General features: G+C 52.6%; 1 protein-coding gene across 10 annotated transcripts in view; it reads right to left on the reverse strand.

Moving 5' to 3' along the window:
* The window catches only part of LOC127463293 (translation initiation factor IF-2-like), a 107,660-nt gene extending 93,720 nt beyond the window's left edge, over positions 1-13,940 (reverse strand). For 2 of the 10 annotated variants that reach the window (XR_007900756.1, XR_007900755.1), the window contains exons 1-2: positions 13,068-13,918; positions 10,365-10,466 (exon numbers count right to left, since the gene is read on the reverse strand). Coding sequence is in view for 8 of the 10 variants with exons in the window: in XM_051772573.1 (XP_051628533.1) it covers positions 9,347-9,535; positions 10,365-10,466; positions 13,068-13,847 (1,071 nt within the window). In the remaining 2 variants the exon portion in view is untranslated. The other 8 variants (XM_051772572.1, XM_051772573.1, XM_051772575.1 and 5 more) reach the window with 8 other exon arrangements.
* Positions 13,941-14,534: the final 594 nt, after the last annotated feature.

Here is a 14,534-nt window from a genome sequence, read left to right on the forward strand (position 1 = left end):
GAACCGGCCCTTAACTCGAGCAGGGAGCGCTGCACCGGCACGAGAGCCACTGCGCATGCGTCGCCGGTCCCTCTCCTGCCTGCCCTTACTTACCACGTGATCGCCGGCGTTTTGCCAACGACTGCGCATGCGCTGTTCAAAATTTTTTCAATGCAGTTCCTGTTTTCCGTCAGCAGGTGGCAGTATTTCATCTCAAATTTATGTGCAATTCCTTTTCTCTGTCACCAGGGGGCACTGTTGCTATGCGATTTTTTACTTATGGCATTTTTTTTGTTGTTTTATAACCGTATTTGTTCGTGTAGTTCTTTTGGGAAATCGGATAATTGGCTTGTGATTGCTGGTGGTTTGAAAATTTACTTGTGTAATTAGGCTCTTCTCCTGGTTTTAATTCTCTAGGCTCTTCTCCTAAGAGAATTAAAATCAGGAGAAGAGCCTAAAAAAAAAATGAAAATCAGGGGAAGAGCCTAAAAAAAATGAAAATCAGGAGAAGAGTCTAAAAATATAAAAATCAGGAGGAGAGCCCAAGAGAATTAAAATCAGGAGAAGAACCTAAGAGAATTAAAATCAAGAGAAGAGCCTAAAAAAATTACAATCAGGAGAAGAGCCTAAAAAAATTAAAAACAGGAGAGGAGCCTGAAAAAATTAAAATCAGGACACGGGACTAATACAATAAAAATCAGGAGAGGAGCCTAAAAAAATTAAAATCAGAAGAGGAGCCTGAAAAAATTAAAATCAGGACAGGGGACTAATACAATAACAATCAGGAGAGGGGACTAAAAAAATTAAAATCAGGATAGGGGACTAAAAAAATTAAAATCAGGAGAGGAGTCTAAAAAATTAAAATGAGGAGAAGAGCCTAAAAAAATTAAAATCAGGAGAGGAGCCTGAAGGAATTACAATCAGGAGAGACCCAGAACTCACCCAAGTCTCCCCAAAAAACTACCAGAAACTGATTCAAATCTCCCCAAAAATGACCCAGAACTCACCCAAATCTCCCCAAAAAGTGACACAAAAACTGATCCAATTCACTCCAAAAATTGATCCAGAACTGACACAAAACTGGCCCAAATCACCTCAAAAACTAACTCCAAATTGGCCCAAAACCTGACCTAAAAATGCAAACCCCCCCCCCCCAAAACTGACCCAAAATGATACAAAATCAGCCCCAAATATGACCAGAAACTGACCCCAAAATCCCAAAACACTGATACCAAGACTCACCCAAATCTCCCCAAAAAAATGACCCAAAAGTCAGCCCAATCACCCCAAAAAATGACCAGAAACTGACCCAAAATTACCACAAAAATAAACCCAAAACTCACCCAAATCATCCCGAAAAATGACCAGAAACTGACCCAAATCTCCCCCAAAAATGACCAGAAACTCACTAAAAATAACCCCCAAAAATGATCAGAAACTGACACAAATCTCCCCAACAAATGACCCAAACTTTATTTCTTTTCTTAGCAACAAATCCCTTCCTTTGCTCCCCTCTGGCCCTGCCCACACGGCCCCAGTTCAGCTCTCAGTGAGTTCTTGCTTCTGGGCAGCGACTCCTCTGCCTCTTGCTGGGGCGGCAGCAGCTCCTGTGCCGGCAGGGAGAGGGACCCCGAGCCAGGAGAGGGACCCCGAGCCAGGAGAGGGACCCCGAGCCAGGAGAGGGACCCCGAGCCAGGAGAGGGACCCCAGAACCAGGAGAGGGACCCCAGAACCAGGAGAGGGACCCCAGAGCCATTACAGGGACCCCAGAGCCATTACAGGGACCCCAGAGCCACGATAGAAACCCCAGAGTCCCTACAGAGACCCCAGAGCCATTATAGGGACCCCAGAGCCCTCCAGAGCCCCTATAGAGACCCCAGAGCCATTACAGGGACCCCAGAGCCCTCCAGAGCCCCTTGCTGGGTCACAGCCCCTCTTCTCCCGTCCAAACCCACCTTTCTGGCTGCAGCTGCTTTTCTTCTCTGGCTCCCCCTTCCTTCCCCAGGGAGCTTTGCCTTGTTCTTTGGCCAGGCTCCAGCTGCAGCTCAAGGGCAAAGCTGCAACTACAATTCCCCCTTCGGGTTTTTCACCTGAAAAACAAAGGCTTGGGCCAAACTCTGACCAGTCACTCGCTGAACACGAGACATCAAACAGGGCACACAGAATAAAATGCATCCAACTCTAAATCATGTTACAATGACTGTCCACCCCAATCCAGCACTGACATTAAAAACCTTCAAGCAATCAAAAAGGCCTCCAAACATCCCTTAGATAGAGAAAAGCACACCAGGAACGAATGCAAAAAGAAAAATTCCAAACAATGCTCAATTAAATAACCATGGACTGATATAAAACATGTTTAGTTAACTTAAACCACTTCTTCCCATTATTCTCCATCAGAAATTACCCTTATTTAAGTTCTCCTTTTAACACTTCATTAAAACTGACTTATTAGGAAATGGTTTGAACCAAACTTCATAACTTGATGACTCCAGGGTTTGTGCTCCTTGACTTTGGCCTGAAGGGGTTTGGAACACAGGCTTTGTTCTGGAGAGCTTTTCCCCAATCTACAAACCCTTCTGCAAATGGGACTCCCTTCCCTCAGGGTTCGGTGGCCTCTGGTTTTCCTGAAGGCTGGGGGGGATCTGGGAGCCAAATCCCAAGGGATCCAGCCCAGCTCTGCACACACACACACACACATTTCCAGCTGGTCACAGTCTCACGGGGGCCACCACCACTCAGCACATTTGCACACAAACACCCCTCTGAGTTCCTGGCACTGGGTCTGATGGACTAAGAAATGATCAGTCTGGTGGTTTGCCCTCAGAGGAGTAAGATCCAATGATGCATTTCTATTTTCATGACAATATAACCTGGAAAACACAAACATATTTCTGCTTCATGTGCAATTTAAAATTCAAAGACACAGAAACATTCCTAGAGTTCAAGTCCCCAGGTTTGGTTCCAAATGTCACTCGGTCCCCCTGGGACAAGAACAGTGGCACACACGGACTCAACAGCCCTGCACAAGCCCAGGAGTGGGGGGGAAATATCCTTGAGAGCACTGCTGCATTTCAAAAAGAAGTCAGTCACATCAACTCTGTAACAAATAAAAAAGAGAAGCCAAAATAAATAACTGTAGACAGGGTATCAAGTACCTTGAGAATACCAATAAGAAAAAACTAAGAATAAAGGCATCTATTTGAAGTACAAAGAGTTTGGGAGACACCATTTGTTTGCCACGAAGCCTTTATTTTGTTGGCTCTTCTATAGTTAGAACCCAAACCTTACCCTCCCACAAAAAGCAGAAAACCTCTTCAGAGAGTTAGGAGATGGAGTCAGTTTGGATTAACGGGAAGAACATCTCTGGAGACAAAATAAAGCAGAGAAAATAACCCCATCCTCAACAGCAGAGCTGCCTCCCCACTGCCTGCCCCTGGACACTTGCTCTGGGGGTGACAGAGCCTGAAGTCTCCTGCCTAGTCCTGGGCAATACTTCCTGGGGACCACAGCACCACTGAGTTCCTAAAAATATCACAGGTTGGGCAGGTGCTTGGATTTTGTCTGGATTAACTCCCCTTCTTCCTTTCCAGGTGTTGCCCTACTCATTGTAATGGTGCTTGTACTCCCTGAGCCATTCCCTCCCCCATCCAACCATCCCTTGTGCCCTCTCTGACAAGGACAGTGGGTCCAGGTGTTCTGCCACGCTCCCAGGGCACGGGGGGGACTGTGGAGCCACCCTCGAGGGGGGAAACGTGCCCTGCCTGCCCTGCCCAGGGAAAGGGAACTGCCCCAGTGCTCCCCAGCACAAGGCACCCTTGGAAATATCCACTGCAATGGGACACTCAGGGACAGCAACAAGCACTGCACGAGGCTGCTCTGGCACAGGGCCAATTTTAGCCTCAGCTTTTCTCTGGACCACTTCACTTTGTTTGCCACCTCATCCTGCAGTCAGAACTTGCTGTCCTTGCAACCTTTCAGGGTGACCATAAATGACAGAGGCCTCTGCTCCAGCACCCACAAGGGCCTGATCCATCTGACAGGATCCATTTTTCCAGGGAATTCAAAGCTCCACCTGAGGACCAGGGTCTTTTCTCACCCATCCCTGTGCTGCAGCTTGGCCTCCATCTCCCTGTGCTTTCAGTTCCCTCCATGGTTGAACACTGGCAGCCCTGGCCCTGGGCGGAGCTCGGCATCCTGATCCCATCCCTCCTGGCCCCCGGAACCGCTGACTCAGCAATGGGGGGCCCTCCATTGCCAAGGGCACGGGCCCGTCGGGGCTCACGGGGGGAGCAGGAGGGCGAAGGCTCCAGCCCTGCTGCTACAACCTTCCACCACTACAGCCAACAGAGGAGCCTCCCCAGCCCTGCCTCCCAAGGCATCCTCAACAAACCCAGCCCAGCTCCACAGGACAAACTGCTCCCTGTCTGCCCAGGCCAGTCTAATCCCAGAGGCTCCCAGGTCATGCAGGACAACTGCCCAGGAGATCAGAGACTCCAGTCCATCTCTTCCTAGCACAGGTTTGGGTGAGTTTGGCAAATAGAGAGACTCAGGAATTCCCCAGTGTTTTCCCAGTTTGACCCCGGTCACACCAATCACCTTAACAGTGCCAGTCCTTAATTCTCCCTCTATTGGGTTAAGGACTGAGCAAGTTGGACCTGTGTCTGAGCAGGACATGTGCAAACCAAATGCTGGGGACTGGAACACACACCTGGCACTCCTGCAGCTCTCACAGTCACATTCCAGAGAAAACAGCCAATTGCACCCTCACTGCTCATTTCTTAATCCCAATCCCACACTTGTTTGGCACTTGGAGCACCGCTTTTAGAACCCAATTACAGCCCATTAGAGAGCTCCCTGTCTAGCAGGGACAGGGACCCCTGGGATACTCTCAGCAATGCCTGAATCCATGGCAGGGACCTTGCTTTGAGCTCCCCAGGGCCGGGCACCCCGAGGATCTCCCCGAATAATCCTTTCGGTGCGCGCTGGAGTCCTCGGGGTGCCCCAACCCGGGGGGCACCAACAGCACTGTCCCTCCAGGGGGCCAATTTGGTCCTAAACTGCAGGGGGATCTTGCCTGTGTCCCAGACTGGTCCGGGGATCTGAGGCCCTTCCCGAGAAAATCTCGGTGCCGGCGTGAAGGGCCAGAGATCCCTTGGAGCCACGGGAGAGCAGGCACAGAGTCCCTCCTGGGGGGCAATTTGCCTGCCTGAACTCAGCTCTTCAAAGGAGCCTCTAAGACTCAGCTGGTGACTTTTAGAAGCCAGGCATTCCTTGCTTACAACACCCTGCCATGATCCCAGCCCCACGGGGGTCCTGGCAATCCGCTCCCAAAGGGCACACGGAGGGGTCTCCACTGCAGCTGATGGGAGGGGTCAGCATTACAGGAGGGCTCATTTTCCTTCCCTGCATTCCTGTTGCACATTCAGGACACTCCCAACACCTGTTCCCATCTACACAAACCCTTATAAGGTCTCTGAGGGGCTCCATCGGGGGTCTCTGGTGGTCACCTGTGCCTGCAGCCCCCAAAGTTCTCAGTGACCACCTTATCAACTTCAAGACAACTCACCTGGTTGTAGAGGAGCCTGATGCTGCTTGGCTGCTGCCTCAGTTCCCCTCTTCATTCTTTCTTGACTTTGCTTGCTTAGTCCCTTTAAGTTCCTTGGCTCAGCTCCATGCACTTTCTAGGGAACATCCCACTGCAAAAACTCCCAGTTCTTGGTACATCTCCTAACTCAGATATCAGGGAGTGAGGCAGAAATCAACTCATCCAGGGCACTGCCTCCAAATATTGGGACAAAAACACCATAACATTCCACGGCCTCCCTTGGCAAATCAACCCCAAACTGCTCAGACACAAACAACACCCTGCACACTACAACAATCTGGCACTGCTGGTTCAACCCGGCCAAGTCAGTTGGGAAACTACACAAGGTCAACTTCCTTCCAAGTTTCAGTTATGACACAAAAATCAGGGAGATCACAGACTCCCCCACAGAGTTTTACTCTGAGGAGAGAAGGAAACCAAAGCCATCCCCAGGGCTGCAATAGCTCAGGCTCCCCAAAAGGCCCAGGGGCTTCAGGTTTCTGAGGAGCTTCACCGAGGGCCTTCCCAGGTCTGCTCTGTCTGGAGCCCTCCAAGTCCTCAGTGCCTGCCTGAGGAACCTCAACACAACTCACCTGCTTACACAGCAACTTGGTGCTGCTTGCCTGCTGCCTCACTTCCCTTCTTCCTTCTTTCTTCACCTCCCTTGCTTGGTCCCTTTCAATCCCTGGGCTCAGCTCTGTGCACTTTCCAGGCTCCATCCCACTGCAAAAAGGATTAGCCCTTGTTACATCTCAACACTCAGAGAGCATTCCACCTTTTGCCTTGACACTGGGCCATCAGGCCAGGGTCTCATTATTTAAAGCATAGTTTGACTCCTCAGTGACAACAACTGACAGCGCTGCTGGGGCCGGGGAAGGGCGGGTGGGAGAATAAAAATCAGGAGAGGAGACTAAAAATCTAAAAATCAGGAGACGAGCCTAAAAGAATTACAATCAGAAGAGGAGCCTAAAAATATTAAAAACAGGAAAAGAGCCTGAAAAAATTAAAATCAGGACAGGGGACTAATACAATAAAAATCAGGAGAGGAGCTTAAAAAAATTAAAAACAGGAGGGGATCCTGAAAAAATTAAAATCAGGAGGGGAGCCTGAAAAAATTAAAATCAGGAGGGGAGCCTGAAAAAATTAAAATCAGGAGGGGAGCCTGAAAAAATTAAAATCAGGAGGGGAGCCTGAAAAAATTAAAATCAGGAGGGGAGCCTGTAAAAATTAAAATCAGGAGAGACCCAGAACTCACCCAAGTCTCCCCAAAAAACTACCAGAAACTGATTCAAATCTCCCCAAAAATGACCCAGAACTCACCCAAATCTCCCCAAAAAATGACCAGAAACTGATTCAAATCTCCCCAAAAAAGACACAAAAACTGATCCAATTCACTCCAAAAATTGATCCAGAACTGACCCAAAACTGGCCCAAATCACCTCAAAAACTAACTCCAAATTGGCCCAAAACCTGACCTAAAAATGCAAACCCCCCCCCCCAAAACTGACCCAAAATGATACAAAATCAGCCCCAGATATGACCAGAAACTGACCCCAAAACCCCAAAACACTGATACCAAGACTCACCCAAATCTCCCCAAAAAATGACCCAAGTCAGCCAAATCGCCCCCAAAAATGATCAGAAACTGACACAAATCTCCCCAACAAATGACCCAAACTTTATTTCTTTTCTTAGCAACAAATCCCTTCCTTTGCTCCCCTCTGGCCCTGCCCACACGGCCCCAGTTCAGCTCTCAGTGAGTTCTTGCTTCTGGGCAGCGACTCCTCTGCCTCTTGCTGGGGCGGCAGCAGCTCCTGTGCCGGCAGGGAGAGGGACCCCGAGCCAGGAGAGGGACCCCGAGCCAGGAGAGGGACCCCAGAGCCCCTACAGAGACCCCAGAGCCATTATAGGGACCCCAGAGCCACGATAGAAACCCCAGAGTCCCTACAGAGACCCCAGAGCCATTATAGGGACCCCAGAGCCCTCCAGAGCCCCTATAGAGACCCCAGAGCCCCTATAGAGACCCCAGAGCCATTACAGGGACCCCAGAGCCCTCCAGAGCCCCTTGCTGGGTCACAGCCCCTCTTCTCCCGCCCAAACCCACCTTTCTGGCTGCAGCTGCTTTTCTTCTCTGGCTCCCCCTTCCTTCCCCAGGGAGCTTTGCCTTGTTCTTTGGCCAGGCTCCAGCTGCAGCTCAAGGGCAAAGCTGCAACTACAATTCCCCCTTCGGGTTTTTCACCTGAAAAACAAAGGCTTGGGCCAAACTCTGACCAGTCACTCGCTGAACACGAGACATCAAAGAGGGCACACAGAATAAAATGCATCCAACTCTAAATCATGTTACAATGACTGTCCACCCCAATCCAGCACTGACATTAAAAACCTTCAAGCAATCAAAAAGACCTCCAAACATCCCTTAGATAGAGAAAAGCACACCAGGAACGAATGCAAAAAGAAAAATTCCAAACAATGTTCAATTAAATAACCATGGACTGATATAAAACATGTTTAGGGAACTTAAACCACTTCTTCCCATTATTCTCCATCAGAAATTACCCTTATTTAAGTTCTCCTTTTAACACTTCATTAAAACTGACTTATTAGGAAATGGTTTGAACCAAGAGAATTAAAATCAGGAGAAGAGCCTTAAAAAAATTAAATTTAGGAGAAGAGCCTTAAAAAAATTAAAATCAGGACAAGAGCCTTCAAAAAATTAAAATCAGGACTAGAGCCTTCAAAAAATTAAAATCAGGACAAGAGCCTTCAAAAAATTAAAATCAGGACAAGAGCCCAAGAGAATTAAAATCAGGAGAAATTCACGTTATTCCCCCCCCGCACACCCCGGGACAGACGGGAGGCCGCGAGTCCCGCCCTGCCGCCGGAACCGGCCCTTAACTCGAGCAGGGAGTGCTGCACCGGCACGAGAGCCACTGCGCATGCGTCGCCGGTCCCTCTCCTGCCTGCCCTTACTTACCACGTGATCGCCGGCGTCTTGCCAACGACTGCGCATGCGCCCCCCCCACCCCCCCACCCCGCCGCCCGACCGCCCGGCTTCGCTTTCTTACTGCGGCTCCCCCTCCACTTTTCCGGCTCCCTGGGGTTCCCTCACCCACATTTCGGGGTCCCCTTCTCACATTTTAGGGGTGATGACCCCGCAATTTACGGTTCGGGGGGGGGAGGAGAGGAAACGGGGGGCCCAAGAAGGGGTTTCTTTTTTTTTTTTTCTCTCTTTTATTTCATTTTCATTTTATTTCCTTTTTAGTTTTTTTGCCTTTTTTTTTAAATTTTCTTTTTTATATTTCCTTCTTTACTTCGTTTATTTTTTATTCTCTTTATTTTTCATTTTCTCTCCCAGTGCTCCCCAACAACCCTCAGTAACACCCAGTGCTCCCCAGTACACCCCAGTAACACCCAGTGCTCCTCAACAACCCCCAGTAACACCCAGTGCTCCCCAAAAATTGACCCAAAACCGACCCAAATCACCCCAAAAGCTGACCCAAAACTGACCCCAAAACCTGACCCCAATCATCCCAAAAGCTGACCCAAAACTGACCCCAATCATCCCAAAAGCTGACCCAAATCACCCCAAACAACGACCCCAAACTGACCCCCAAAACTGACCCAAATCATCCCCAAAACTCTGCATTTCTTTGGCATCATTTCCTCTCAAAAACAACATCTGCGATTTAGTTGATTGCTAAAGCCATCATTTTAAAATCATCCCAGGAATCCAAAGGGACTGGAAAACACACAGAAATCATTCCTGCACCCACCAAAGCATTAGGAATTGGAACCCGATTCCCTCATCTCTCTCCTTGTTCTTCTTGGCTGGAAAACCTGATGATCCCCACTGGCTGTTTTTAGGCTGCTTTTCTTCCACAGCTCCTTTCCTCCCGGCTGAAACCTCCTGGCATCTTCAGGCCTTATCTGGAGGGAAGCCCCTCTGAAGTATTTCCTCTCGTGGCAATTCTGTGGGATGAAGAAGTAAACAAAGCACATCAAGAGCTCCTTCTACCCCCTTCCCTCGCAAACACCCTCCCAGCTTGTCCTTGGCAGCTCCATCCCCCCGGCAGCCGCACCCGACGCTTCGGCTCCACTGGGAAAGGGACAGCAAGTGCAGAAGCAAGTTCAGGTCTGGGCAGGGGCTCCCTGGGGAACGGCACTTCAGTGCTTTAGTCCGTGGCCTTTCCTGCTGCCCTCCCTCCTGGAGGCAGAGGATGACCCGTCCCTTGTTTCTCCCACGCTGGCAGACCCAGGTCCTGCTCCTTTGGCCCCACTTTTCTTGGCAGACCCGGCATCATTTCCCAGGGTCCCCAGGAAACTTCTGCACTTGACCCACTGCTAAGTGCAGAGCACAGGGCGAGGGAAGGACAAATTTCTCGGCACCCACCCCCTGGAATTTCCCTCCTCCGCAGCACGCTCCCGTTCCCGCTGTCTCTGGAGGTGCCCGCACGAGTCCTCCTTCTCCCAGCACCTCAGAGAATGTCCTTTTCACCCAGGTCCTGCTTACCGTCGTCCAACAAAACACGCTGACAACATTTTTCACGATGCCAGTGGAGAGCTATTAGAGCACACTGCACAGGGAAGCTGAGCCTGCCCCATCCCTGCAAGTGTTCCAGGCCAGGCTGGACGGGACTCGCAGCAACCGGGGACAGTGGGAGGTGTCCCTGCCCACGGAAGACAGGCTGGCCTTTGAAGGTCCCCTTCAAACCAAATCGCTCTGGGATTCCCCTCCAAAATCACTCCCAAAGAGACACAGCAACCAAAGCAGAGGGACTGCACTCCCAGCTTTTCTTACCTGCAGGCACACACAGCACAGCACGTTGGACATAAAAGCCACAGGGTCAGTCCTGCCAGAGGCGTCCGGCACACCCACGGCGACCGAAGGGAAAGAGGGAGCCTGGGAACACGGAGTAAAAGACACCTTAATTAGGACTACACTGAGCCATAGCCAGGTCATTCCCACAGACAGCTTCACCGTCCAGTCGTCCAAAAAGCACTCACCGAGGCCTCAGGTAGGATGGTTCCTGACGCTGACCAGGTGAATACCTCCCTGGAAGCCCGCTCTGCTCCTGCCAGGCACTGGGGCTCACCCAGAGGGGCTTTGCCAAGCATCCAAGGGAAATTAAAATTACAGCCTGGGCAGGAAATTCAAATTACAGGCCGGCAGGACCGCTCCTGGCCAAGGCCACCGGTCCGTGCAAGTCAGACCACTGACCACCCAGGGCTGGGGATTTTCAGGGGCACGCTTCCAGCTTTTATTCTCCAGAGACTCCAGTTCTTCCTGGCACCCCTTGCTTCAGTCTTTCCCTGTTGGAAGAGGTCACTTAGTCTTTCGAGGGGCCAGATTGCCAAAGCCCGGCCGGTCCGTTCCCACGAGGAAAGAAAGGTAGCTTTGTCTCGTACAGGATGCTGAGGGGGGAGACACAAAATAAAAGTTTAATTTAAAATAACTGCCGAGAAGAGAAAGTAATTCAAACAGAAGGCAGACGAGACTCGTGTAAAACCCAATCCATTTGACTTCAAAGGAGAATTATTTCCCTCTGAACCTCAGAGAACACAATTTTCACCCGGGTCCCGCTTCCCATCATTGCACAAAACGTGCTGACAACATTTTTCACGATGCCAGTGGTGAGCTATCAGAGCACACTGCACAGGGAAGCCGAGGCTGCCCCTGGATCCCTGCAAGCGTTCCAGGCCAGGCTGGATGGGACTTGCAGCATCCAACTGGGGATGAGAGTGGAAGGTGCCCCTGCTCACGGAAGACAGGGTGGCCTTTGAAGGTCCCCTTCAAACCAAATCGCTCTGGGATTCCCCTCCGAAACAATTCCCAAAGAGACACAGCAATCAAAGCAGAGGGACTGCACTCCCAGCTTTTCTTACCTGCAGGCACACAGCACAGCACGCTGGACGTAAAAGCCACGGGGTTAGTCCTGTCAGAGGCGTCCGGCAGAGTGTCCACGGCGACCGAAGGGAAAGAGGCAGCCTGGGAACACGGAGTAAAAGACACTGTCGTTAGGAGTACACCGAGCAAGAGTCGGGTCATTCCCACAGGCAGCTGCGCTGTGCAGTCCCACAAAAAGCTCCGGCTCCGGATTTAAGCTCGGAGAAGCCCGGCAGTGCCAAAACACTCCCGCTCTCCGCTTCCCGGCCCGCCCCGACCGCCGGGCGCTGCCTCGCGGTCGCCTCCTGGCGGACACGGCCGGGAACGGCACTGCAGCCGCGCCCCCCCCTTGCGAGACCCGCGGCGCCTTTCGCGAGGACGGGCCTTTCTTCCCTAAAACCTGCCCTTCCCTAGGAAAAGCTGAGCAATTCACAGAGTTGCTGTTTTTATCCCGGCTTCCCAAAGGACTTCTCTCTCCCGGCGGCGGCGGCGGCGGCAGCAACGCTCCCCGGGAAGCCCTGACCGAGGCTGGGAACTGACACACAACAAGCCAAGAGCATTAACTCGGCCCCAAAACACTCCACAACAGACCAATTTACAGTCACCTTTGCCTCCTCCCCCCCGTGCAGGCCCAGGCTTTGGGATTCCAAGGCAAACCCCGAGAGGCCCAGAGAGCAGCAGCCCCTCAGCCCCAGCACGGCCTCCCCCGGGCTCCCCCGGCCGGGAACCGGCCCAGCCAGCCCCTGCTGTGCAGCACAGCAGGCGGGGGATGACTTTTGGGACCCCTCCCTGGCCGCTGCAGAGCAATGCAGGCATCGGGGCCAAGTCCTGCCCGGACCCCGGGCACCGCAGACAGTTCAGCCCCAGCAGCAGCGGCAGCAGCAGCCCCAGCAGCAGCAGCAGCTGTTCTGCCTCTTGCTCCCCTCTCATTGGGAACCGAACGGTGAGGAACAAGCCCCGGGCACAATCGGCACCGAGCAGCAAGGCCTGGGCTCGCCAGAGGCCCGGGCCTGCCTACTCCAGGCTCTGGGCTTCCTTTGCTTTCTTGCGCCGCAATTCTCCTGCCCCGGCAAGCGTTAAAAGACAGACTGCCCAGTGAGACGTGCCCCAAAACAGCCATCAGTTCCAAGGCCAGAAAATCTCAGGGCCACACTTCGAAACCCTGCCGCGAGGCCCCCGGAGAAGCCAAGGGGAGCTGGGATTCCCTGGAGTCCCAGGGAACCGAGGGGAAGGTGGCAAAGGGGCTGAGAGCAACCCCCCTCCCCAGCTGCTTCTCCCTGCAACCCCTCCGGCAGGCGCAGCTGCCCTGGGATTTCATGCCCCTCGTGTCTCTTGCGAGCTCAACGAGCGAACAAAGGGGTTCTGCAAGATCCGCTTCGTCTGTCCCTGAGGCGGCACAGACCCTCCCCGCGGGGGGGGTGCGATGCCAGGGCACATCCGAGCCCGGCCCTGCCGCCTGCCGCTCTCGCCGCCCCTTCTCCTGGCGGCGGCACGCAGGTGCGAGTGTCTCCGCAGAGGGGAGAAACCTGCCTGTCGCTTGGCCTGCCTGCAGGCCCCGCTGGCCGCGGCAGAGGCAGAAGAGCTGCCGCACCGCCCCCCCGCCGGGCCCCCGCTTACCCCGGCGACGATCTCCTGCAGAGCCCGACGTCGGATCTGCCGCCGTGGGTCGCTTCCGGGGGGGGGAGGCGGCGGCGCAGCCCCAACAGCATCTCCGGGGCACGGCGGGACTGACCGGGACCGGAGCGGAGCGGGGCGGGCGGGCGGCGACTGCCTGGGGTCCCGCGCCTGCGCAGCGGCGCCGAGAGGGGGCTGCCCGCACCGGTGCCTGCCGCCGCCCGCGAACCTGCCGCCCGCGCCCGGCGCCGCCGAGCGCCCCGCCCCGTCCCCACAGCGGGAAGCGGCGCGGCGAGACGGCGCTGCGGGCACGGGGCGGGGGTCCGGGTCGGGGCGGAGGTCAGGCAACAGGATAAACGCCTCTCTGAGGCGAGGGGGCCTCTCGCCGCCGTCTTTAGTGTGGCCTGGGCTAAGTTCCGGTCCTGGCGGCGCCATCTTGTGTGTGGCCCCGGGGCGGACTTCCGGATCTGGGCCGCCATCTTTTTGTACGGCCTTGGATGACTTTCTGTAGGGCGCCGCCATCTTTTTTTCTGTACGTCCCGCAGCACTTGCGGTCAGGGAGGGCGCCATCCTTGGTGGTGAGCCGTCCAAAACAGTCCGGTCGCTCTCACTTCCGGTGCCCCTATTTACCCGGAGAATGCCCCTCACTAATTTCTGCGCTTTCGCCTCAAAAATCTTCATGTTATTCCCCCCACACACACCCTGGGAGAGACGGGAGACCGAAAGTCCCGCCGTGCCGCCGGAGCCGGCCCTTAACTTGAGCAGAGAGCGCTGCAGCGGCATTAGAGGCACTGCGCATGCGTCGCCGCTTCCCCTCGCTCGGCCGCCCTTAATTACCACGTGATCGCCGGCGTTTTGCTAACGACTGCGCATGCGTCGGCGCGGCCAACTTGACTACCCCCCCCCCCACCGCCTCAATGGAGCATGACCGGCTTCATTCGAGCAACTGCGCATGCGTTCTTTTTCTTGGTGCAATCTTCATTCAGACAGTGGGTGTCAGGCGCGAGTCAGCGCGCAGGCGCAGTACGACCCGCGCGGCGGTTGTGGTAGCAATTTCGCTCCCGCCGGGAGAGGCGGAACACGGCCCCAGGAACAGCCTCGTTCAGTTTTAGTTGCGTTTCTTCGTCTATTTTTTATTTTATAATAATTTTGCTTTGTATTTTTTTTTCTGGTTCATTCTCTTTTTTTTCTTTATTTTTTTAATCCTTTTTAATTTTTATTTCTTTTTTGTTTTTAATTATTTATAATCTTTTAAAATTTCTATTTGTTATTTTTTCCCTTTTTTATTTATTGTATGGGTTTTAGGTAGTTTTTTTTTAATTCATATTTCTTTTTACTTTTTATTTTTTATTTTATGGGGTTTTTTCCGGTTTTGGTTTCTATTTTTTTATATTTTTAGTATAATTATTTTTCTGCTATTTTTTCTTTTATTTTTGTTTTTTCTATTCGTTTTGTTTTCCTCTTCTATTT

This window comes from Manacus candei, unplaced genomic scaffold (genome assembly GCF_025592945.1).
Source record: "Manacus candei isolate 608988 ecotype Guabito, Panama unplaced genomic scaffold, ASM2559294v1 h1tg000153l, whole genome shotgun sequence".
In the NCBI taxonomy this organism is placed as follows: Eukaryota; Metazoa; Chordata; class Aves; order Passeriformes; family Pipridae; genus Manacus; species Manacus candei.